Source organism: Centroberyx gerrardi, chromosome 16, assembly GCF_048128805.1.
Source record: "Centroberyx gerrardi isolate f3 chromosome 16, fCenGer3.hap1.cur.20231027, whole genome shotgun sequence".
In the NCBI taxonomy this organism is placed as follows: domain Eukaryota; kingdom Metazoa; phylum Chordata; class Actinopteri; order Beryciformes; family Berycidae; genus Centroberyx; species Centroberyx gerrardi.
The window spans coordinates 15480796-15507933 of NC_136012.1; the positions used below are offsets into that span (position 1 = coordinate 15480796).

At 44.2% G+C, this 27138-nt stretch overlaps 1 protein-coding gene across 3 annotated transcripts; it reads left to right on the top strand.

The window, feature by feature from the left end:
• The first annotated feature begins 153 nt into the window (after positions 1-153).
• On the top strand, positions 154-27120 carry afap1l1a (actin filament associated protein 1-like 1a). 3 transcript variants are annotated; one of them, XM_071903136.2, is made up of 19 exons: positions 154-285; positions 16929-17054; positions 17477-17560; positions 17674-17765; positions 18702-18837; positions 19070-19165; positions 19301-19515; positions 19640-19819; positions 20103-20186; positions 20824-20899; positions 21134-21253; positions 21356-21567; positions 22121-22266; positions 22361-22433; positions 23039-23156; positions 24122-24289; positions 25336-25511; positions 25600-25725; positions 26138-27120. In XM_071903136.2, the coding sequence occupies exons 1-19, from the start codon at positions 264-266 to the stop codon at positions 26162-26164; spliced, it is 2277 nt and encodes a 758-aa protein (XP_071759237.2). In that variant the 5' UTR covers positions 154-263; the 3' UTR covers positions 26165-27120. The 3 variants fall into 3 exon arrangements, with proteins under 3 accessions (XP_071759237.2, XP_078145192.1, XP_071759229.2); XM_078289066.1 differs by lacking the exon at positions 154-285 and adding an exon at positions 10084-10204; XM_071903128.2 differs by lacking the exon at positions 154-285 and adding an exon at positions 12606-12780.
• Positions 27121-27138: the final 18 nt, after the last annotated feature.

Genomic DNA, 27138 nt, shown 5'->3' on the forward strand with positions numbered 1-27138 from the left:
CTCTGTAAACGTTTAAGGAGGGCATGTAAAGGGAGCTCCTGCAGACTTTAGGACCCAGCAGAGGAAACGCCTGCCGCAAGTCCCCGACCTGCGGATCTCTAATGTATCGCCTGTAGCTGTCAGCAGCAGCTCGTCCACTCGCTCTCACTCCCTCACTCCCTCACTCACTCACTCACTCACTCATGGGCCCGCGCTCAAACGAAATCACGTCTGTCTCTGGTTGAGCCCAAGGCAACTCTCCCTTGGACAGCATCACCAGCGGAATGGACACAAACAACTCCAAATGTAAGTTTACTCTTCATATCTTGGGACACTGGTGGTGGTGAGTGGTGAGGTGGTGCTGAGTGGATTGAGTCCCGCCATGCAGTTTGCATGCCAGTCTGAAGGTACAGTTATGTTTGCATGCTTGCTGTTATGATATCTATTACTGTATTAGCGGTTTGAATCGTTTGCAAAGTGACCCCCCACACTGTTTTCCTGCCTCCCTCCCACATCTCTTGACTGCAGCTCTCTTGACTCTCACTGTTCCTTCATCTCTCTCTCTCTCTCTCCCCATCTATCTCTCTCTCTCTCTCTCTCTCTCTCTCTCTCTCTCTTCCCATCTATCTATCTATCTCTCTCTCTCTCTCTCTCTCTCTCTCTCTCTCTCTCTCTCTCTCTTTCTCTCTGCCCATGGTTGTTCAGGAGTACAGTATGTAAGAACACCCATGATGATGTACAATGGAGACTTCCTTTGGGTCTTCTCCAGTTTTCTCCCTCTTGTTGTAAAACATCTGAGACACACTGGTTCTGCACTTTGGCCAAATGTAAATAAAGTGACTGTGGTCCAGCCGCTCGGGGAGGTAGAAAACCAAGTGTTGATCCAAAGACTGATTGTTATTCCAGAAAGTGAATCTCACTGATCCTGAGTCAAGGTAAATAGATGGACGTGGAGATGAGATATTTTGAGATTAGGTAGTCATGGTAATAATGGTTTGATATTGAAAACCACCAGCAGTGAATTCCTCTTCATGGACGTCTCTGGAGATCTGCTTCAGTGTTGAAATAGCTAGAAATACAAAATGTGTTTCCGCCCCATGTGTTTTCCCTGGGAGGGGTGTAGTTGCCCCCTACACAGTACAGCATGTTTTCCACATTGTAACTAAAAACAAATACACTAGCCCTCTTAGCAGGCTCTGGCTTAAAGTGAGAAGTGAAAACATTAAGAGGGCAGGTTATGACCCAGCTCCCCTTTTTAAATGAGCAGATATGATATTGAAAACATTTTGTATGGGCTGTTTCTACGCTTCAGCTGGTGTTGCTGTCTCATCTGGGTGCTTACAGTGCTATAAAGACTTGCAGTTGAGTGCTCTTCATAGACCCGCTGCCAGCCGCCAGGCAGGTAGACACATGAAAGTGATTATGAGGCCAAACTTTATGGACATTTTTACTAGACTGACTTGAGGTGAAGGGAAATAGGGCAAACTACTTGTATGGTACTATTCCCCTCTTCTTCCTCTTCTTGTTTCCACCACCTTTTTTGATCTAAAATAGGAAAAGACCTCTGAGATGTATCTGCCTCTTCTCTGTCCTTCGTCACTTTCATCAGTTGGCAGAGTGTGTGGATTACGTGGATGTCACCCGCATGTTTACAGTTATTCGTACAGGATGTGTGTTTAGAAGGAAGTGTCCTTTCTAGACTATTGGGATATAGCCTATCTGCCCACTGGATGAGTGAAAACTTCCTCCTCTGTCACTCCCGCCTCTCTCAACACACACACACACACACACACACACACACAAACACAGGAATTTTGCTTGACTGAATCCATCTCAGCTTTCTGTTTGGGTAAAGGCAGCGGGAGAAAACACACTGTGACGGCTGCCGTTCCCCTGGGGAGCATCCCTGCCGTTTTTATAATCTTTGAGTCCCCTGATTGGCTGTTGCTGAATGACTTTTCCTTGGTTTGTCATAAAGGCTATTTCAGGCCCCTTTTGTTACCCTAAAATCTTGTTGTGTGCAATTAGCTGATGTTTGTTGTGAGTTCAGATATCAAGCCTGATATGGCAGGTGAGAGGGAGGTGAGAGCTTGTGGCAGCAGTGGCCAAGGAGTTGGTTCAGCATTCTTTAATTATACATCAATTAAACATCTTGTTGTCAGGAAACGTGAATACATTTTGACCCCACTCCTCACATCGGTGCCTGTTGGTAGGAGTGTTTGCCCAGGGAGGAACTTCTTCAGCCAGTGGAGGTAAACCTCAGCATGGATGTGGACATCTGATCTCCAAGGATCAGAAGTATGACAACACACAGTTACTCATAGTTGTTGCGCATGTACATTGCCTCAATGTCTTCTCTCTGTGTCATGATCTTTAGATAGGGCTTGGCTTTGCCCTTTGTCATTCTAAATCTGATAAGATTCTTGAAGTCTTGACTTACTTTGCGTTTTCTCAATTGACAAACTCAGCAGAGCATTAGATATGCTCAACCCAAGCCAACTGGAGCGCTAGTGTAATAGAGGTTTTGTTTTCATTAATGTGCATTCTGAGAACTGGAGCATCAGGTGGGTGTGAGAGGGGAGAGGTTGTCCCCTGAGCAGAGACGCATTGCAGTGGTGGGATTGTCTGTGATTTACCCTGGCTATGTTGTTGAATCATGCCTATTGTCAGACTGTTTTGGAGCATATGGAAGAACTTGTGGACAGAACAGCGATCTGCCGCTACAGACTCAGCTGATGCATAAATGAAACACACTGTTCATGCAGGCACAAGTCTGCTGCATAAACATGAAATCCCCCATCCATCCATACCTTTTCTCTGATGAGAGGGTTGGAATGCTCCACATTCCACAGATAAATCCATGAAAAGAGAGCCTGTGTGTGTGTGTTTGTGTGTGCATGCGTGCGTGTGTGTGTGTGTTTCTGTGGGGAATATGTGATTTCTCCTCAAATTTGTTATTCACATACTGGCCTAAAACCAGCCAGTGGCTCTGAGTGATAATTAAATTTTGCTCGACACAAAGCCGAGTCCTCGGGCCTGCAGAGGATGTCTTTGAGTGTAAACAAGGATTTGAATTAGCAGCAGTTGAATTAAAACATGATTTCAGTGGATATGGGTTAGCAGGGCAAATGAGCACAATAACAAATCCAGTCTGCTCTCAGCGTTTGCCTAATGCTCAGTGACCACATTGTTTGTGTGTTTATCCCATTTTTCTTATGTATGTAATGATGTGTGATATGTGATCTGCATGTTCACACAGCAAAAGCAACTTGAGTCCAACCTTTTTAACATCCTTGATATGTACAGTTTTGTACAACTTTTTGGGCTTGTTCTGCTCGCTGTATCACACTTTATCCATAGTTTTTAGACATAAGAAGTCTACAGACATGCTGATGTTGAGGTATCCATACAGTATAGTACATATAGTTCAGTATGTCTGCCCCATCATGCATGCACTGTAAATCATAGGCTATTATGTGCCAGCGCTATAAGAAGTGGAATTCCCCTCTTCAACCCCTAGTGAGATGAGGGGATCTTTGTACAAGGTGTGTGTGTGTGTGTGTGTGTGCATTGTGTAAGGGCTATAGTCATTCGCTTCACAGCTGTTTTTATAGTGTATCCATGGCGATATGCTGTACAACATTACAGGAGAAGGCTATACTGTCCATATGACAGTTAAAATGTGCTGTTTTTCTCCTTATCAGAGGGTGAAAAGTGTCTGCCTGGGGTGTGCGTGCATTCAGGTACAAGGAATAGCACTAGCGGGGAAAATTCGAATTTATTGGGGTGACTTGGCTCAAAGCAAGAGTTCTGGTTGCAACAAGACCTACCTAACCTGTTCCTCTGTTGTGTTTGTACCATATGACAACAGCCATAATTTAGCATACTTGAAGTAGTAAATACATACAGTTATAGCAATAGTAATTTTTCCGGCGTCTGTGGTAATTCCAGGTTGGCGGTTTGAACAGCGCCTTCTTGGAACTTGCAGCTGACACCGACTTTTGTCTTGTGTGGGATGGTCAGAAATTTAAGATCATCTAACAATAGATTAATTTTATCTCAAGAAAATCTCAGTGTCAGTATGTGTCAACAGAGACAACATTATTTTAAAAGTGTGTAATTTAGGCATGTACATAAATGTATTCCTTGTATTTATTTCCAAATTTGAGATTACTTCAGATGAAAATATTTATTGATCTTCATTCAATCTGTTGGTACTTTTGGAAAGATGTGTGATATAGGGAGTGGACAAAATAACAAACACCTAACAATATATGAATATCAATTACCTAATAAGGAGCAGGGCCACCCTTTGCCTTCAGAAAAGCTTCAATCCCTCCTTGGAATGCCGTTATACAAGTTGTGAACTGTGTGTAGAGGATATTGGACCGTTCTTCAAGAAGGAAAGCCTCCAGTTCTTTGAGAGATGAAGGACTTGGAAATCTACTTTTCTCTATGCTCCAGAACTTCCAGTAAAGCTTCAGTGATGTTTAGATGTGGTGATTGGGGAAGCGATGGAAGGCATTTGACTTCATCCTGGTGTTCATGAAACCATTCTTGAATTTGTTTAGCAGTGTGTATAGGTGCATCATTATGTAATATGGGAATATAATGAGAGAACGGTATTTGTACCATATGGGTGAACCTGGTCCTGTAAAATGGCCTCATAATCCTTGGTCATTATACAACGATGCAGATCATCAGACCTAATGACTTCCCTGAGATGGCTGCCCATACCATTACAGATCCACCAACATGTTTAACACTTGGCAACAGACTTTGTTGGTTGGCCTTTCTCCAAACATAAACCCATCTGGATGTAGGAAAAAGTGTGAAAGACCACTCATTAGACAATATGACTTGTTTCCATTGCTCAGGGGTCCAGGTTTTCAGGTCTTTACACCTGGTTGTGCCTCTTTGTGTGTTGGCCTTGGATAAGACTGGTTTCAAAATGGCAGCCCTGCCATAATATACCAGCTTTGTGAAGCTCACAACATGTAGTTTTTGTTGAGACTATGTCACAGGGGTGTTGATTCAATTCTGTGGTCATTTTTGAGGCTGGGGTTTCGTGATGTTTAGTAACGTTAAGCCTGTCCCTGTTGGTGAGGTCCGACTTGCTGATCCTCTTTGCCAATGCAGTTTGTTTGCATTATGTTGTCATGCTTTTTGAGACTGCTCCCCTCTCCACATTAAATAATTCTGCAGTTCTTGTGACCGATACACCAGGCACTGATTTTTTGACCTCTTTGTAACTCTCTCATGTTGCTTTGAAAGTGATTCTCATGAGTGATGATTGCAGGCCTCTTTTAAAAGCTGACTCATGCTGCTTATTGGCATTCAACTTAATATCACTGCAGCTGCCTTTATAGTTGAGTTTTAGTTACTTCACTGTTAAAGTCCTTTTCCATGTGGTGTTTCTGATATTTTGTATCAGAAACTATCTGTATTCGCTAGTGCAAGGGAACAGTTTAAACTCATGTTGAAAATCAGTCATTTTGTGAATGAATCAGGTACAATCAAATACAGAATACAGATGAAAAAGAGTAACAAAAGATATTAAAAGATAAAAAAAACCCCAAAGCATTCTAATAATTAGACATTTTAGACATTGAGAATGTGTGTCCCATCAATCAATTCAATCAATAAGAACAAGACTAGGCGTCCCTAGTGATGGTTGGGCCGTTCTGGCCACGCCTCCAGGCATGTGCACATCAAAATGTTAAACTGGTAATATGTTAAAGCCCAGGGCAAATGGTGTCTTCAGCCCAGCCCAAAAATGCATCTTCCCTTGCAGCCAAACAGGCTTCACAGCCAAGACAAGAAATTCACTTGCCTTTGCACTCCTATCAACAAACAAACATAGTGAGTTGTGCACAGAATATTTTCTTTTCTTTGCAGTAAATGCTGATTGTTTCAATGCTTAGTGACTAGTTGAGGTTAGAGTTAGCATTATGAATAAGTTTAGTCAGAAGTGCCATTCTGTATTTTTCTGTATTTGTTCCCTGTGAAATTGTAGCCCTCATCAAATCTCACTTAAGTTCTTCATTAGACTCATTCTATTCTGCCAGGCATAAGGTAATACTTGATTTAATGCTATACCTTTATTGGTCAAAACAGCTCTTGAGCTCTCCTGACTTTGATCTAATTTTCTGGGTTGATGAGTGTCGTCAGGGTCTTGAAGAAAAAAAAAAAAAAACTTGGTTGTTTTGATATCTATCGGCATACTACTGATGCAGGAGATGTATATGATCTACCAGCTCTTTCTAAAAATCACTCTTGTGCATATGCTGTGGGCACAAGAGATTTTTTCATGTGTAATGGACAAATGAATGGACGAATGGATGAACAGATGGAGACCAATCCATAGTCCCCACCCTGATTTCATCATGGGGACAAAAATGAGAAGAATAGAAGAGAGAGAGAGAGGGAGAGAGAGAGAGAGTGCTCTCTCACTGAGTTAAATTCATTAAAAGTAAAGAGTTCTTTATGTTTTACATCTTGCTGCAAGCACAGATGATGACATGAAGACTCTGCTTTAGGGACAAAATGACTCAAAAAATGTCAGACTTTATTGTCCTCCACTTTTCTGTGGAATGTTAATACATAAATATAGTAGTTACGCTCTCCCTATACGGCCTTATTCATACCTACACTACCTTCATGCTTAAACAGCTACATCAACAAAAGAAAATGGATGTTAGAACCACTGTGGGTCGCAAAGACTAGAGATTAAAAATGTTATACAGTACCTGAGATCTGTTTACAGTCTTCTGATATACAGTAGGCATAAATTAATCTGCAGTGTTCTTAATACAGACTCGCAATATCTTTACACACCCATAACTGTACAATGTTGTTTAGGCAATGCCAGTTACAACATGTTAGTGCATTTCAGAATTTATTCAAATGAGCAGTACATCTTTACTCTTTGACTGAGGTTTCCCTTCGGCATTAATCCATGATAAATGTACCCTTTTTAAATTAGTTAATATATCTTCCAAGGAGAAATGAGACATTTTTCCACTTTTGCCCTCCACTATAGTTAGAGTCAGGCGTTTGCAAAAAGGGACAGAGAGTTATGTGATATAAAAACTGTGTCCCAGTTTTCTGGTGAACCACTGAAGACAACGCTCCGGTCAACCTCCCATTAACACGACAAATCCCAAATGGAGACAAAGCGGCCCCTTTTCCCCTCTGTGCACGTGTGCAGGCGTGTGCGTGTGATTGTGTGTGTGTGCATGTGTCTGCAGCCATGCATGTGTGTTCTGTGTATATTACCCATGTCTGTGCAACATCAGTAAAACAGTGGTTCCACTTGCAGAATAGCATCTTTCTCAGTGTGTGAATACTTTTCTGTGAGTGAGGCATAGCATTGTGGTGATCTCATAGGACTTTGGGCAGATACGGGATCTGATTAATACTGACTGCACTGTAGGGTCTTTGTCTGGCAGCAGGCTGAGTCAAGCCCTCTGTGCCATCTCGGACCTGAATAAAACAGAGAGCCAGGGATGAAAAATGAGAACGAGGGGAAAGAAAAAGGACGTTTAAGACAGAGTAGCAGACAAAACTCATTCAGAGAGGGAGAGCAATGCCCCCTACATCCTGGTCAGTTCTATGACGTTTGACGTTTGACACGACCCTATATTGACAAATACCCAGATGCAACTGTTACCACCTGGCCAGTGCTATTGAACTTACTTATAGTATACAAGAGCACAGTGAACATGGTACAAGTCAGAGGGGAAAATGAGCAGCAGTGCTTTGACCTGAAAACAGGGTCCTTGACTCTATCGTTGCTGTGATAGCAGCTCCATGCTATCACTGCTGCTTCCCACATGCGGGTGAAGCAGATTACTCAAGTGCAGTGAAGCCATGTAGTTGTGGGTTTAGAGGGTGTGTGTGTGTGTGTCCGTGCATGCATGTGTGCGTGTGCTCAGTCAAATGTGAACATCAAAGCCTCAGTGCTCCCCACTGCTCCGTGGTCAGCCTTCAAAGCCAGTTAATGCTTCAACAGGTGAGTGGGAGCGCACAAACCCATAACTCTTCCACTCCGTCACCATGGAAACGTCCCAACAACCTAATGACTAGATCTCTCTCTCTCTGTGACATGCTCATTAGAGTAACTGGCCCAATTAGAAGAAGTAAGGAATCATGTTCCAGCTAGAGGTTGGCTGACCCAGGATACATACACCCTCCTTAAATGACGGCTAAAAATAATTGCAAAGAAGGTGAATCTAACCTAAGCTTTGTTCTTCTTTATTGAGAATGAAATCTCTGAGATGAAGGGCTTGAAATTAATTGTGGTGCAGCATGGCCTAAATAGAAGTTTTAAGTAATTTTCTTTTGTATAGTACATTGTCTAATTTGAGACTCAGAGATGGAAAGCAGTGTGTCAGAGTTTGCAAGCAGCTAATTAGCCAGTCAGTCTGTCAGTGAACCAGCCAGTTAAGTTTAGAATAACCTTCTGGGGCATAATGACTTCTATTCCCATGTTCACAGCATCTTTTTCCCTGGACAACTGCCATCACTTGTGCATTTAGTGTGTTTGTGTGTGCACTTGTATCTGCATGTGAGTATCATGAAGTGTGATCTCCTCGCTGTATTTTATGATAACCCCAAGCATCTTCTCATGTACAATAAAAACAGTAGGAGGGACATGTTTTTCCTCCTCTCTCCTTGATTCGTATACATTTATGACCCCTTCCAAACCAAATAAGTTTTTCCACATGCTCACCTCACCTGGTGTCCAACTGAAGCATGTGTTGTAGCGTGCATATGTTTACTGTATGCCCTGTGTGTCAGACTCTCCATCCACAGTATAAGTACATGTGAAAGCCATGCTTGGTCAGTTCTCCCTTGAGAAAGAAATCTTTACTCTCAATGGGGCTACCTGGTTAAATAAATAAAGGTTAATCCTCATCTCTTGGAGCGTATTCATTATATTTTCATTCCTTTGAAATACAATCAGTGCAGCAGGCGCGTTCAATTCTATCTGGCATAGGAATCTAGTGCATCTCGAACGGGGCCACCGGAGACAGTACAGTAAAAGTGGGAGTGGGTCAGCTGACAGGAAGAGGAAACAGAAGGCCGGAGGTGATAGGTGATGTCATCAGCCCAGACGGGAAGTCCATCTCTATATGGGGCACATGGGGCACCCCCATACAGTTGCTCAGCCCATTAACTATGTAGGACAGGAAAGGCATTCTGTAGGCTGCAAGCAGAATAAGATCAGGATCAGGATCTTCAGCGGTTTGTCCACTGAAGCAGAGCCAGCACGACCTTTAACTACTGGATCAGAGTTGCAGTCATCACACTAATCTGTACTATCTTACCTGTGAGCCAATATTGTCTCTACTTACTCATCAGATAGCTGGTGTTGAATGCCCAGACATGCTTTTCTGCTGGGGAGAGGAGAGTAAGTCACACTTGGGAAATGCCTGGAATCTGAGGAGCAGAGTGGGAGGGGATTTTATCATGATAGGGCACGGGCTGGTGAGAGAATACATTGTTGGCACAGCTCTTCACGCCATGAAAACCGCAAGCACATCTGTTACCTGCCCATCTGGTTTACCTCACTTACATTAGTACATGCATACACACACACACACAGACATTTCAGTGATCTATGTGATGGGTGCGATAAGCCTGCAGTTTTTCCAACAGGGAGATACGACATCTCTCTCTCCATCTGTATTCTATATGTCATGATTCAGCTATTTTTTCGAACCATACATGTCTCAGCTTTGATGACTCAGGATGCAATATTGAGATAGCCTTCAGACAGCATGGAGATAACATTCAAGCCCTGCTGTCTCTTTAAGTAAAACCCTCTCCTGTGACTCACTTAACATGAGATAAGATAATGCCTTTTTGTGCATTTGCACAAATATGTTTTTCTTCTTCTCCTGCTAGCCTTTCAAAAGTTGCTGGGTCATATCATGGAGATGGCCTCGCTGCTGAGAGAGAGAGAGAGAGAGAGAGAGAGAGAGAGAGAGAGAGAGACTCCCACAACACGTTTCTGGACACTTCTAACTCTTCAACCTGCAGTGCTCTTTCATGTCAGATCAGGTTGAGAAATGGTCGTATATCCAACACTTCCAAAGACAATAAGGAAGGGGAGACTTCCAAGCCAAACTCAGCAGCTTTCATCAGATACTGATCTCTTGTGGAGTCACAGATGGTACACTCCTCTGAGTTTCTCACAGCAGCTTTGTCTAGCAGAAAGGTAATGCATCTCTCTACGTAGTTAAAGTTATACTTACATTTTATATTGTGGAATGGATCATTGACTGATAATCTGGAAAATGTATAGAATTTGGGTTGTTTCTTTGTACATGTTTATCTCAGTCTTTCTCCCTCCCTCTCTCTCTCTCTTGCTCACTCAAATAATATTTGCACATAATATGGTTTGTTTGACGTTACTCATGTAACAGATAGGTGGGATGTATCACATAGGACAGTACAATAAGCATCAGAGAGTTTTGAGCATTAGTGGGAAGTATTTGAATGTCAATTTAGCACAATTCCACAATTCTCTTTGATTGATGCCTTTCCAGAAACTATCTGAATTGTCCTGATGTAGTAAACCCGACTGTTGAATACTCCAGGTACATTTAAACAAACATGTGATAGCAATTTTCCCCAGGTCTAGTGAGAAGCCATGTGGCATTATGTGTGTTTTTACAGCATGTCGCAGGCTTTCCCACCCCTGTTCTGGCACCCAGGGTTCAGTGTGAGCTCACAACTTTACTGGGGAGGTCAGAGTTCAGATGGTTTAGTCACAGTGAGGAGCTGGTGTGTCAGGCCGTAACCAGGCCCAGCAGGGTGTGTCTGCGGCTCCTGCCACATCACAGCTAGAGGAAACATTGGGAAATACAAGACATGCTGCATGCCAGGTCTGGACTGTGTATCATATTAGATGGTATGATAGGACTTCCTGTCTACATGTTTAGACAACTGATTTTCCATTTTTCTACACTGACCTATCCAGGGAGAGTACATTTGAAATCCTCTGAGAAGAACTCTGAGTGATATTTTGCATGTTTTACACACAAGTGTAAATTCTAAATGCATCAGATTCATGTAAGTCTCAAGGCTTTAAAGTGGTAATCTGTGAGATCCTCAGTTTTTTTTGTTTGTTTGTATTTTAGTGATAATTGCTGTGGTGTTTTTCCACTGCATTTCCCAGAGATCACTTCTCAATCGCAGTTTGCCAGTACAGTGATGTCTTTTTCCTTGAATTTTCTGTTGATGAAGTTTGTGTTTCTGTAGCTACTGGTCTTTTCTTGTCTGTTCGGCTTATCGCTGGTCATGCTAACTACTCAGTTCTTCTTCTATTTATGATTTAATGGTTTACATCAAATGTAAAAGCTTTAATGAGCTGGCTATAACAGCACTATTGTGCTATATCAATTGGCGATAGAGAGTAGCAAAACGGACATTTATTTATATGAAAATTATGTCTATTAGTACTTTAAACATGCTTTAGCCATCTCCTCCCTTTCATCTACATGTCTCCTTCATAACTGAAGTGGATTCAATAGGTGAAATCAAAACAGGGTCACAGCTGTCACCGGGATTCAAAATAGCAATCGGTCCTAATATTTTATATATTCAGTATAGATCTACTCTTGTGTGTTTACACTTTATAGTGACTGTTTTGCTGTGTTGTACATTATTCCAGGCAAATCCTCACTTAAACTGAAGACCAGTCTGCTATAAGGTGCCAGACAGCCAGACTGACACTGTCTCCTATCTGGGGGAAAAGTGATAGGGAGAACTGATAAACAGTAAAAGCCTTATCTTTTATCTAAATACTACACTTACGAGGCAGTTGTGTGTTTTGTCTCTGTGTGTTTGTTTCTGCTTGTATGTGCGCACGTGTGTGTGTCACATGCATCTTCAGAGTGTTTTTGCTTGTTTTTCTTGTCTGATAGTTTGCTGTGTGTGTGTCTCTGTGTGCTTCAGAGCCTGTTTGTGTAGCGTTAGTGCCAGTGTGATTGAAGGCAGCGTGTTGGATCGTGCTGGGGGCCCGTAAGTTTGCCTCAAGGCAACAAGTCATCCACGTGCAACTCTGAAAAGTCTCAACTTGTCTCTACCTAAACCCCACGGCCTCTACTCCCTCTCTCCCTGTCTGCTTCACCCTATATTTGGGGGCGAATAAAATGAATACCATAGAGATTTGATAGTGTGTTATATCTACTCAACTTCACTGGGAAATGGAAACATTTTAGTGGCATTTTTACCAAATAACTCCCAATTCCCTCTACTGTCGTTAAAGTAGGACAATGCCCTATTGTAGCTTGTGTACAACTGTAGTTAAAGGTTAATAATGTATAGTGAGGGAAAGGCTGAGGTAAAGAATGTGAGTTAGCCATTAATGGAGGTGTGTGTGTGTTTGTGTGTGTGTGTGTGTGTGTGTGTATTTACACAGCGAGCCTTTCCCAGGTGCTACACGATCCCTAGGATTACAGCAGTGGGGGATCCAACAGGGATACACACACACACACACACACTCACAGGGCACCAGCATCTCCCTACCCCCCAAGAAAAAAGAGAGGAGGAGAGAGGGAGCACGGGAGGGAGGGAGGTAGAGAGAGATAACAGATCAGAGGGAGGAAGGGAGAGGTTCAGCAGCAGGCAGACCAACACTCACCTCCACTACAAAGACTCCACAGGGCCGAGCACACAGGGAGGCTTTGACTCTGGAATATCTCTTATCTGCTCGAGTGCATGAATGAACCAATTTGTCTTCTCCTGAACTCTGGAACATGGTGGGACTCTCGACCACTACTGTTGAGGGTGAGTGTTAAAGGGAGGTTTTCCCCCTCTTTATATCAACACAGCAGGTGTGTAAAGCCAAAGGTGTTACAAAGATATTTAAAGTTTAAATATATGCAAATGTGTGAAGATATGGGAAGATGGAGAGACTGTGAAGCTCTGTAAACATGAGATGACATCCGAGATATCAGGTGACTGTATGTTTAGTATTAGTGTTTGTGCCAAGTCCCAGCCTTCATTTCATGCCTCAAGCCTCATGCCAGCTCGCTGAGAAACCAACACAACAAGCAATGTAGCATTGTTGAGAAAGCAACTGTTTGGCACCCAGACTCGCAAACAATAGTGGAGTGTGATTAGCTGGAATTCCTGCCTGGAACAATGTGGTAAAGTGGAGTTGCTGAAATGTTGAATGGTTGAATTTTGTTGCTTTAAAAGTTCTATATGTGTGTGTGTGTGTGTGTGTGTGTTGTGTGTTTGTGTGCCAGCATAATAAGTAAGCCCGGCATGGAGAAAAGCTTGGCACCCAAATGAGGTCACATTATTCTTCATATCAGCGTTCGCTAGACATGTTAGCACAGGTGCTCCGTTTGCTGACATTATTCATTCCCTTCTCTCTCTTTCTTTCTCTCTCTCTCCCTCTCTCTTTCTCTCTCTCTCTCTGTTTGTACAGAAATGTCTGCTAATGCAAGCTTGTTTTAAAGATCTGTGCTTCCACTGTTAAACAAACTACTCTCTCTGCTTCACTTCACACACACACACACACACATACACACACATAGACATACACACACAAACGCACTTTGCCTAGTCACGCACTTTTAACAAGGTGAGGAATGTCTCTCGGGTTTTTAACAACGATTGCCAAACAAGTGTGAGGTGGTAAACGTCTGAGTGTGTCCTCCGCTCTGAATAACCCGCACATTCCTGCTGGCACCACGGCTTTGAAATGTTGATGATGAAGACGTTGCTTGTCGCGGTTGTGTATCTCAGAGGGTTTTGTACTCCCTGCACCGCTTCTTTTATGCTGTCTAAGATGGTTTTGCAGGTAAGACATGCCTTCAGGGTGTTTTTTTTACCCCTGGCCTCAAAACGCCCAAAGCATTCTGACTTTACATAAAACCGAATTACTTGTCCTTCTCATAACTGCAAATATTCCAATTCCACCTCGGTCTGATTTAAATCAGACCATCTCCGCCCTGTTTTGATGTGGCATTATCAGCTATGAGCATATGTGTGTGTAGTTTCCCTGGAGTGGTGGGCTCAAAGTCTGTTTTATTTGGCGTGGAGTAAACACACAGATCACAGACACACACACACACACACACACACACATATACACATACGTACGTTCCACAGGTGCAGCAGAGATTTGAGGGATCATGCGCCCTTTTAGATGTGTGAGAAACCGTGTGGCTGGCTTTGCTGTGTAGTGTGGTGTTGATTATAAGGGGATGACTAGGGACTAAGGGTGGTCTTACGCCTCACGCAGCCAAAATACTATGAGCTACCCCCTCTCTGCTCCAGCTGGCACCACTGGACTAGCATTATTATCGTCAAATTGGATAATCGGCCTTGAAGAGCGCCGGTCCAAGCGATATGTTTATGTTGTTTGAGAGCAGGAGCGTTGTGTCCCTTGTTCACGCCAACTCCATTGTCTTGATTTCTGTGTTATATATGATGTAGCGCTTTGCTGAGTGGTGTAAATTTCACCTACTCTCCGCAATCAGACTGACTCATGCTGTGGATAAGGTTTTGTCTCCCATTAGGTTAGGGGAAGCCCAGCTGTACACTAGAGCCAGAGTCTAAACAGCTGGAGGCTCTGGCAGGGAGACAGCATTGACCAGGCCAAGACATCCTACTCTCGCGAGTTTCCTAACCCCCCCCCCCCCCCCCCCCCCCACACACACACACACACACACACACACACACATCCCTCCTCCCCCCTCTCCCCCCCCCCCCCCCCTTCCCCTCCTCTCACATCCCCAGGGTGAATGGAGGCCTAATGAGGAAAATAGGCATTCTGGGTCCCTGCCTGAATCAATTCCTCATGCCAGCTTCTCAGAGAGTATGTGCAAGCTTGCTTTTATTACAATGGAAGGAAACCGCACTAGTAAAAAAGACAAAGTGGTTAAACAGACGCAGGCAAACACACACACCTAGCCGCAACTCTGTCTTTGGCCAAGTTGCTCTTGACTGTATCCTTGGCAGGGCATTGTTAAGCCCATAGGAAGACCCACCTCAGGAAAGTATGTCTTAAGGAGTGGGAGCAGCCCTCTCTCTCTCTCTCTCTCTCTCTCTCTCTCTCTCTCTGAAACGGAGAACACACATTGACAAACACCAGATACATCATCTAGCTCATCAAGAATTTCTGCTTGTCAGTTGTGATTATATACAAGATTACTTTGTCAGAGATATATGTCCAACAGTCCAACATTCTGTCTGAATTCACAAAGAGGCTGTTCCTGAGACTTGCACACACACACACACACACACACACACACACACACACACACACACACAAAGGCTGGGTTGAGTGTGCTTGACAGGGGCACTTTAGGGCCCAACACCAAGGTTGGCTATTGACACACCTCACTAAATACACAGTGTTCATGCATGTATGTGTGCGCACATGTGTTTGTGCATGTGTGTACGTATGTGCATGCCTGTGTGTTTTTAGTGCAACAGGTCCTGTTGCCATACGACCGCCCACCAAACAAAGAGATTCCTGGCGGAGCGACTGTCCCGTGGCTGACCCCAGCAGGAAGCATGGTTCAGTGGGTCTAATGTGGTCGGACTGTGAAAATGGGGCAGGGGGGGAGCAGTGAGAGAGATGGAAGGAGAGAGGAAAGGAGGAGGGGGGGAAACAGGACAAGTGTGCCAGCGGTGACTCAGTCAGTTGTCAGGTTTCACCGATGCTTTTTGGATGACAGCAGCAGAAATACATAGTAGGAGGGAAAGAGAAGAAAGAGTGTAGAAAGGAAGTGATGAAAAAGAGAGGAAAATAATAGAGAAAGAGGGAAGGAATGTGTGCTGTGATTGGTGGCATTGGCTTGTGTTTGGCATACTCAAATGAAGGAGGAATCCCAAAGCCCCTTATACACACACACACACACACGCACACATACACACACACACACACACACACACTTACACACACGTACACACATCACCAGCAGGTCCCGGACCTGTTCTCAGGCTTTCAGGAGTGTCCAGCAGCTGGGAGAGCCAGACGGTTTATTTAAGTTCTGTTCTGAAAACAGGGGAGTGGTCCAGTCCCACCTCTCACATCAACATATGATGTGAATCATATATTCCTATATCCTGAGTCAATTGTTACAGAACCTGCTGAGCCCTGTTAAATGGTGTGTGTGTGTGTGTGTGTGTGTGTGTGTGTGTGTGTGTTGCGGGAGGTCGGTCTGTCTGTCTGTCTTTCGGTCGGTCCGTCTATCTTTCATACAGTATCTGAGAGGCTGAGTTTGCTTTTGTGAGACTGTGAGACTTTGCTGTCTTTAGCCTCGCAACATCTGCTATTAGATAAAGATCAAGTCCCAGTGAGTCAAATTCTGCCTGCTAGTGCATTTTGGCCTGCTTTGCACTCCGTAAATGGCCCTTCAGTTTCTCTGTCAGAATCTCGTATTTCTGCCAACATGCTTATACTCTTTGCAGAGCAGTTAAATTACTCTCTTAGCGTTGAGATTGACAGTTGATTGAACTTTGGGGTTGTGCCCATCCGCCTGTGGGCCAACAACAGTTCAGTGCTGCCACAGAGTGCTGCGTTGTTTTTCTCCACTCACACTGCATTATGTTCTGTTCATATATGCTGTGTGATCTCTTAAGTTTCGACTTATTCTTTTTGGTAGCTTCATTTCCACTTTTCTTCTGGGTTAATGAGCGATTGGCAAACATGTTTCTTGTCGGTGTGGCGTTTGTTGTTTGTTTAGTCTGGGAAGTAACAGAGAGAGGAGGAAAGGAGGAAGACCCAGTGATAGGGTGGCAGATTGATACTGACACATTGTAAAGCAAAAGTGACAGAAAACGAAGCAAAGACACGGAGAAAGCAATGGAGCTGGACATACACCTGGTGCTTGTTTAGTCTGGTCAGTCTGACCTTCGCCCCTATCTCCCAAATTCGCTGACCCCATGCCCTCTGACCTTTGCCCCCTGTGTAGCGATGGAGGTGTTGGTGAGTGAGCTGGGCGTCCTGCTGAAGCTGCTGGACCAGGAGAACCTCAGCTCCTCCACGCAGGAAAAGAAGACCTGCGTCCGAAACCTCCTCCAGCAGATACAGCCATCAGGTCAGAGAGAGCAGCTAGAGATGGACGAACTGACTCATTAAATCTGTCTGATGTTCAGACAGCAGTCACTGGTCACGTCCATGCATTTCATTATAGCAGTAATCTAGTATCTCGTTCTAGATTAAGGAGATATTCACAGAAAAATAAGTGGAATATACTCATTTAGGTAAATGTAGTAGAATCACTAAAGCAAATGTTATTTAATTACTGACTTTTATTGTCTTTAAATAAGAAAAACACACATAATTTGCTTTTAATGAGATAAATCAGCATCCATTAAGTTCTTTAGGAGAGCCCAGAGATAAAACGGTTGGGACCCACTGCTCTAGATTACAGGTTAGAGGTCATAATGTCAGAAATACAAACTGAGATGGTTTCTTACTGTACAGTATGTGTGTGTGTTTGCCTCTTCCTCCCTCCAGTGTCAGGAACAGACTACATCTATATGAACTCAGCGGTCTACAGAAATGGCACCAGCTTTGTAGAATCCCTCTTTGAGACGTTCGGTGAGTTCATCCTCCGCTGTGGAGCTGTGAAATATACTGTCTCTCCTGCCTGAATCGTGTTCTCATTAGATACTAAAAGTGTGAGTTTGATCCCATGTTGTTGTCGTTTATAGACTGTGACCTGGGGGAGCTGAAAGATGCTGCAGAGGATCTGAAACAAGACCAACACACACAAACTGAGGAGAGAACCACAACTTCAAAACAGGCAAGTGACAAAAATCCCTGAATACATGTTGAATCGCTTAACTTTTCCCTTTCCATGGATATCGGAACATTAGCTTTATACAGTATTTTGGAAGTAGGGTGACAGCGCGGTATGCGACTATGTGACAGATGTGAGTTAAACAGATGTGAGTTTGAAGAGTGAGTGAAGCTCTCTGTCCAGCTGCAGAGCCCTGTTACTGTTACAGGGCCATCCATCTTTTTGTCACTCACTGTCCGTATGTCATTCTCCTTTGAGACTGTCTACAGCTCCGTGAGGAACTATTACACCTCCAAATGAGCAGTGGAAGAGGGAGAGAGAAAGAAAAGAGGGGAAAAAGAGAGAGACTGTATTCCTTTGACAGGGTTTTTCCATGCACACATACTTGTCACACTCTGAGCTCTTGATATGAGTTAGGATTTCTCTTTTTTACTCTTTGGGAATCCTCCCTTGTGCTCTCAGAGCCCATCTGTCTAACTTATGGATATTATATAGAGTGCAAGTTGCTTTTTAAGATATTCCAGCAGGGCCTTGATGATGTACAGTACCAATCAAAAGTTTGGACACACCTGATTGAATGTATTATGTTTTTCATTCTCTTAAAGCCATTTTGATCTAAAGGCTTATGCTTAAATGCTTGAAATGTGTTTTTTTAGACAAATATAAATAGTGAAGTTGATGACTATGTATGAATTTCTTTCCACAGTCTTTGCCTTTCCATCAAGGCAAAGGGTGGCTACTTTAAAGAATCTAAAATATAAGATAGTTTTGATTTGTTTAACACTTTCTGATGTCTTTCCTTTTATTAATGTGTAAAATAGTACAAATAAAGAAAAATACAATTCAACAGTGAATTTCTAGAGAACAATTCCTGTTTCTTGGTTACAGAGGAAATTAGAGTTTTGCATACCGACTGTGTTTGTGTGTCTCCCTCACCAGAGCTGCGCAGACTCCCCAGCCCCCCACTCAGCCGACTCTCCTCCCCCTCTGCCCACCACCCCTCCTCCTGAGGAGTATTACGAGGAGGCCGTGCCCCTCAGTCCTGGCAAGATGCCCGAGTACATCATCACCCGAGGTCAGCATCCTCCCTCCTGTGCAGAACTCAGTGCCCTTTTGTGTCATTTTGCTATAAAAACCTACTTTAGTCTGAGGAATTTCCGTGTTCTCAGTACTTGGTGATAATAATAATAATAATGATAACCGCATTCATATAGCGCTTTTCCAAAGGTAGTTACAAAGTACTGGTTCATTTGGATGATAGAACATGAGGTCTAATTAGGGGCTCTTTTCATGTCTTTCATTTCCAGGCAGTTCCAGCCCCCCCAACTCTATAGAGGACGGCTATGAAGATGCTGAAAACAACTACCCCCCTACCTGCATAAACTCACGCCGCAAAAACTCCTGTGAGGAAGAACGCCATTACCCGCAAATTAAATAGGATTACAGGATAAGAACAGCAGTTTTTTAGCAGTTCCTGGAAATCTTAACAAAACACACACAGACACACACGTACTCAATCTTTTCTCCGCTCCTCCCAGACAATGATTCCGACGCTCTGAGCAGTTCGTATGAGTCCTACGAGGAGGACGAGGAGGAGAGGAGCCCCGGGGTCCGACTCACTCATCAGTGGCCCTCGGACGAGAGCTCCATGCCTCCTGCCAGGGACTGTCGCATCTGCGCCTTCCTGCTGCGCAAGAAACGCTTCGGCCAGTGGGCCAAACAGCTCACCGTCATACGGGAGAACAGACTACAGGTGAGAGGGTGTAACGGGTGAACGCACGCATACAAGAAACACTTCCACCTCCAGACACACACACACATATTCACTGATATTCAAGCTCTCTGTGAACCTGCAGTATGCGTCCTCTTTCCTGCAGTGCTATAAGAGTTCAAAGGACACCTGTCCCTATGTGGACCTGCTGCTGCCCCAGTGCACTGTGGTCTACGCTCCGAAAGACAGCAAGAGGAAGCGGCATGAGCTCCGGTTCACCTTGCCCAACGGAGACGCACTGGTGCTGGCTGTGCAGAGCAAGGAGCAGGCGCACAGATGGCTCAGGGTGAGGCGCACACCCACACACTTTGACATGCAACATATGCATTAGATGAGGCCAGGTGTGTGTATGTATGTGTGTGTGTGTAACAGAGTTGGAGAAGTCAGTTAAGCCTATTCCTCTAACAGAAATACTTTCCTTTGCGTCACATTTTGATTTGTCTTGATTGGTAGCACACACATCTATCATGGTTACAAGCACAGGACTTTTGAGAGTGAGAGGAGACACACCTTAAGAGGAAGTTATAGTCCTTGTTGGCATGAATGACACCTGTAACATTTCCCCACAGGTTGTGAGAGAAGTGAGCGGCCAGGCGACAGGACCTGACGAATCTGCTTCTCCCATCATTCCTAGAAAAACTGAACTTGACAAGGTAAGTGTAAAAGGGAGGGTGTTTGTGTCAGCGCGGCCCTGTCTTCTTCACCCTCCATCTTCACAGCAGAAGTAAGGAAAAGTTGGTGGCGAGCGGCGATTGCCTTGACACCAGTAATTTTCCTAAGCAATTGTTTGGCATGACACAGTGCACGGTGATCCCTGTATTTGTCTCCCAGAACAAAGTGGAGATATGTTGTGTAATTGGGTGTTAAAACAGCAATGATAGGGTGGTAGTCCGCCAGCGCTGGAACAGGCACATCCTCCTGATTACCCTGTCAGAGCGTAAATTACAAAGGACGAGCCGTAAATACCGGCACAGATTGGAGAGAGGGAACCACTGCAGAGGAGGGAGGAGGAGGGAGGAGACAGATGGGTATGTGTTTATGGGTATGAGACTGTGTGTGAAAGAAAAAGAGAGGAAAAAAGAAAGCGAGAGCATCCAAAGATGTAAATATGAAAGCTTGTTGAAGGATTCTCTCAGGTTCAGTGTTTGAGCTCTTAATTGGTAGAGTAGCTCTGTTTGATCCTGGCTGACATAGAGATCTTGTGGTGGATTTGGATGCAACTGTTGAGAATGTGTTGCCTAAGCTCTGTTTGTGTGTGTGTGTGTGTGTGTGTGCGCGCTCTTCCCTCAGCGGTTGTCTGCAGAGAAGAACACATCAGATTCAGACAGTGTGGGCGTGTCAACAGGAGACAACTGCAGAGAGAATGGTGAGAGAGAGACACACACACACACCCTGAAATCATCACAGCAACTATTTCTTTTATATTTATCTCTATTCATCTTTTTTAGTTTTAATCTGTCCATAGCGATATAAAGGTTTTTTTTTGTTTGTTTTTTATCACACATCTTGAGTGAATTACAAGCTTTGACATTCCCCCAGATAAATATATAATACCCTTTGGTCCAAAAGCAACTGTTTCATCCTTCTGTTCTCTATGTAGGTAAGGTGAAGCGCGGGGCTTTTGCAGCGGGCCGTAAGATCACACGCATCATCAGCTTCTCGAAGAAGAAGCCCCCTCGTCCCGGTGATCCCCGCATGGCCTACAGCGACCCCCGACAAGGTGCGGCCCTGCTTCACTGTCACTCTTCTGATCCCCGTCTCCCCTCCCTCTCCAGTTGAATTTGCATATCCATCATTTTTTCTTCCCCGCCTCACCATGCAGGCTACCTGTCAGTGCTGCTGAACCAGGTATGGAGGGAACAGTGGTGCTGTGTGTGCAGAGGCGCCCTGCACTTCTACCAGGACAGAGGAGACCCGCGGACCTCCATGCCTTCCCTCCCTCTCCACGGCTGTGAGGTGGTTCCAGGTCTGGGACCCAAACACCCCTTTGCCTTCCGCATCCTACGGGCCAGCACTGAAGTGGCTGCTCTGGAGGTAGGCTACTTTCTAATATTATTTGTTATTTGTTGCGAGCAACAATATCGATATATATAGTGATGAAAAACTTTGGTAGTACCTTGGGTTGTGTAGCTTCCTGGCCATATAACCCCAAATTTGGCGATTCTCTGTTATCTGTTGCTCCGGTAGAGGAGATTGGAGAATTGCGTTTTTTTCTCTCTCCATTCACTGTTATTATATAGTGAAACAGGTCTGAAAATCACAATTCTAGCACATAAACAAACTTGAACAAAGCAGCCTATTTACAATTATTGGTAAACCTGTCAACATCCACATAAGTTTCCTCCGACCGGATTTCGGTGTTACACTTGTTCAAACTGAAAGGTTTAATAAACATAAAGAAAGAGAGTCACTTAAAAACAATATATTGTCAGAATCTGCTTTGTTCGCGTTCGTTTACATACTAAAAGTGTGATTTTGAGACCTGTTTCACCATACAATGGCAGTGAATGGAGAGAGAAAAAAACGCAGTTCAGCATCACTTGAAGATTTCATGAATGAAGTGTTTGCTCTTCCCGTCTCTCTTCAGGCGGGCAGCTCTGAGGAGTTGGGGCGGTGGCTGGGCGTCCTGCTAGCAGAGACGGGCTCATCGACAGACCCGGAGTCGCTGCACTACGACTACGTCGACGTGGACACCATCGCTAACATCCGCGACGCCGCGCGACACTCCTTCCTGTGAGTTGAGGGGGAGTCGGGATGTTTGGGGCGAGGTCAAAGCCGGGGCAGCGGCTGGAGCTGTGATTTCTCATCTCTGTCTCTCTGATCCTAGGTGGGCTACGTCCTCCAGCAGCACCTCCACAGACTCCAGAACATACGATGAGGTTCCTAATGAGGACATGCAGGTGGGACAAACATGCGCTGAAACACGCACACACGCATTTCCCATGCAAGTCCAGCTGAACTCTGTGTATAAGGGTTAGTCCCGGTCTTAAGGGTTCACTTGCATGTGCCGAGATTAGTAGCTATGTGTGTGTGTGTGCAGCTGTTGGGGACTGTCACTGTCTGAATATGACACCCCTGATCATTCATCTGAACAGACAGTGTTCTGTTACACGCCTATCAATGACTACTCTTTGTAGGCCAGAGGGAAAGCAGTGTGTGTGTGGGTGTGTGTATGAGAGAGAGAGAGAAAAAAAGATTGGGAAAAGAAAAAGCGATCATACTGGTGAAAGGGAGGCAAAAGGTCATGGCAGTTTTACAGCCTGTAAACCCCTTTCTTAACCCCACTGACATGCACTTAAAGCTTAGCTCTCATCACATGCAGACACAAACATATACTCCTCAGCAGTCTCAGGCCTATAAATCTAAAACAATTAGTCTAAACACATCAACTTAATTAACAACTTTTTTCTTCCTTTTCTCTGTCCTTGTCTTTCTCATCTGTTTGCATCCTCCCACATCCTTTCCACCCCCTCCTCTCTTCATTCCTCCTCTCTTCTCCACCCAGCCAGAGGAGAAGCGCAGGCAGCAGTCCGGGAACCAAGGGAAGCAGCGGCGCTCCAGCTTCTCCGGCAGCGACTCTGGCAGAAGCAAGCCGGTTGTCTCCCTCAAACGCACCGGCTCGAGTAAGAGGCCCTTTGCTCTTGGAGAACCCTGCCTCTTGAACTATACGTAGGATCGAATCTTTTTTAGAACCTGCGCTCCTGTGTTTCTCCTGCTCTACGCCCTTCTCAGCTTTCCATCTGTCTCAGTCGAGAAAATAATAAGTGCAGCGCTCTCCTTTAAGAAAACAGAAGCGCTATAGATGGCACCGCATAATTCAGTTTTGTGTCACGGAGGAGGCATAGATCGAAAAGCTCCCCGCTCTGTTCTTTCCCCTCAGATTTATTTACACTAGTCATACAATCCCTTTATTGGTCTATCGATTCAAGTATCGCTGACAGTCATGGTGTATGAGCTTTCATCTAGCTCAATATTCCCCTTTGCCTCTATCCGCTCAATCATCTTCTCACTTTCCATTCATAATCTCTTCCCTCTTCGCTCTCCTCTCCCATTTGCTCCATTCTGTCAGTTTGCCTCTCCCATACAAACAGTGAAGATAGGCTCTCTGGGTCTAGGAAAAGTGATATTGGTGCGGTTGGCTCTCCCAGCGCTCTTCTCACTGTTGTTTCTCAGGGCTTTGTGTCGAGGATCTGACACATCAAAGACCCTGCGCTCTCCGGGGCCGAGAGCTTCAGGATGTAACCTGAGATTTATTAGACACTCGCATTAGATCCGCTGTCTCCCCTCCCGACCTCTCCCTCTGCGGGAGTGTGTGTGTTTGTCTCTTATCCTTTCATCGTGCCATACTTCTTTTCCGTTCCCTTGTTTGAATATGAGAAAAAGGTAAAATGCTGCATGTTGCCCTTTTGCGTTAACTGTACAGGGGGATTTCAAACTCCTCACACGGAGTAATGAGGGGGAGTTTGACAGAGATATAGGCAGGCTGGCAGACAGGCGGGCAGATCGGCGTGGGATGTTGCGTCTCCTTCCCATAACCCCTGCACGTTTTGACCCCTCACCTCTACTCCCCTCTGACCTCTCCACCCAGATGCCAACCAGTACGGAAGGTATGGGAAAACGCGAGCGGAGGAGGACGCCAAGCGCTACCTGAAAGAGACAGAGGAGCTGGAGAGAGAGAGGGATGGGATCCGGAACGCTCTGGTCACCCTCAGACAGGAGAAGAGAGAGCTGAAGGAGGGGCTGAAGGTGGCCTCCGGTAAGGGGAAACAAAACAAAACGAGGGAGCAGAGGCTATTCAAGCTGTTCTCAGTAATTGCTGCACTCAAGTCTGACTCAAATTTGAACTCTTCAATATCAGAAAAATGCACTTGGTTGCTGTAGCCTCAAAGAATAAAGATGAGAAGCATAACAGCTTGCTCATATGTACTTGAGGTCTTCCTCATACAGAAGAGGACCTTATGTATGTGTTGGCTAGTGCTGAAACGATTAGTCGAATAATTGAGTAGTCGATCAACAGAAAATTAATCGATTTGAATTTTGATACAATTTTGATTAAAAGTAAAAATACCAAACATTTGTTGGTTAACGCTGAGATTGCTAAGATTTGCTTGCTTTTCTCCATTTCATATCATAATAAAATAAATACTTAATGGGGTTTTTTTGGCTGCTGGTCCGGCTAAGTAAGCCATTTTAAGACTCTGGTAACTTGTGATGGGCATTTGTCATTATTTTTAACAGTTTATAGACTAAATGATTCATCAATTAATCGAAAAAATCAACGATAGATTAATTGATAATGAAAATAATCATTAGTTGCAGCCCTAGTTTTGGCTGTTATCAGTTGTATGTTAGTTATTTAAGTTTGAGCAGCCGGATGGCCTAGTAATTAGAGAGTCTGTCCTTCAACTGGAAGGCTTGGGTTCAAGCCCTACTGTCAGCAAGCGTCCGCCCTGCCGAAGTGCTCTTGAGCAAGACACTGAGTGCCTGTTCTGTATCTGACCCTGTACTCTCACCTCCTTGAGGAGGGGGGCCAAGCAAAAAGAGAATTTCCCTGCGGGGATCAATAAACTATCACATTATTATTATTGCACTAGCAACATGGGTATGAAAATCCCCTCTTAATCCCTTTAATTTCCTCTGGTTCCACATAATACATTTCCAGTCTGTTTTCAAAGCCACCCTGAATTATATCATATTGAGACTGCATCACCATCTAATGGAGGAAATGAAACTCCATGGAGATTTTACTGTTGCTACATCAGGTGCCTTGTGTCTCTCTGATTGTATGTGTCCATGGAGCAGAGAAGCAGAAGCCCTCCATGTGCGAGCGCGTGTCCCAGCTGGAGGAGGCTTGTCGAGGGAGGGAGGCTGAGAGGGTCGACCTGGAGCTCCGACTCACCCAGGTCAAAGAAAACCTCAGGAAGAGCCTGGCAGGCGGGGCGCTGGGGGCACCGGTGGAGGCTAAACCGCCTGCTAAGGTAAACTGGTAGATTTTGGTAGATTTTATGTAAACACACACAAACGTATGAGGCCACACACACATTTTTACTTTTTCTATTTGTGTAGGTTCGCAACAGTAAGAACCAGAATATCTACAGTGAGTCTTTACCAGTGAACTGTGCCTCAGAGATGCGTAAGAGACCTCCGTCTCTTTATGCCTCCACTAAAGGAACAGTGATGCAGAAGGCCAAGGTAACAACGACTGAACCAGCTATTCCCCCCCTCTCTCTCTCTCTCTCTCTCTCTCTCTCTCTCTCCCTCTCTTACATACACACACACACTTTCTGCCTGAATCATTTCCACAGCCTGTCATTATGAATAGCTTTCTGTTTCAGGCTCCATAGGAGGTTAATAGTATCACAGCAGCATGTGTGATCATCTAATGGACTTTTCACACTGACTCAGTGCTAAACACCAACTACCCACCAAGTGCACTCTCTCTCTGTCTCTCTTTCTAGATAGCTAGCTAGATAGATAGATAGATAGATAGATAGATAGATAGATAGATAGATAGATAGATAATTTGTGTGTTCCACTTGAGAGAGGAGAAATGGAGATTATTTAATGTTGTTACTAAATTGCTGCCTGTTCTCTTTTTTTTCAGGAATGGGAGTCAAAGAAAGGAACCTAAGAGTGGTGCCATGGAGAAGACTGGAAAACAGATACATATCAACATGTTGATATAGACTATTGCACCATGCATACACATTGAGGAAAACAGACCCATCTACATCCTTAAGGATACACTTTACTCTTTTTTTCATTTTGAATATTGGTGAGGAAACAAAATATTGTAATGGAAGAACTTAGCCACTAGGGGGAGTTAAATCTCACTGAATATTTACTCCACTGTCTTCCTGTGCCAAATGCCAGGAATCCAAAGTCTTTTACCACGCTGCACTGTCTTCTATACAAGCATTTTCATTGCCACGAGTGACATACATTCAAGAGAGAGACATGAAAAGTGAGAAATTAATGTGTATGAAAGGAAGACACAAGAGATAAGTGTATTGAAGGGCATGTACATTAAGTGCGTACATTGCAGTGGAAGTGGAAAGGCAGAGTGTGCTGGAGCCAGCACTGCACAAGGTGAGATGTTCAGCTGTTAAGGCGCCATGTGGGAAGAGATGGCCTAAGAAATGTGACGTGTTGAATAATAAGTGGATGGAAGACAGTCTAAGCCATGATGTGCCTCTGACATTGCATAATGTTATTTTTCTTACCTGTACATAGTGAGCCATGACTACTGTTTTGTATATATTTTATACTGTACAAGGTGGTTTCATTTCTCCTCCGCATATGCCATGCCTATAGATAATATAGTGACTAACACAATGGTGCTATTCAGTGATACACATTTTCTCTGAATGGGAAAGCCCCATCATGCATCATTTTAACAATTTCTCTCCTAAACCTGTGGTTGACTTTTGCACTTTACTGTTTTCCTACCTGGATAAGGGAATAATAAATTCATGTCTTATTTTCCAAACATTTGGTCTTAAAGGGTTAATGAATGGGTAATAATTGAATAATCATTGTGATAACACTGAGTTTTCATTATTTGTGAGAATAAAGACATTGAATTTCTTCCTTAACTCATCGAAA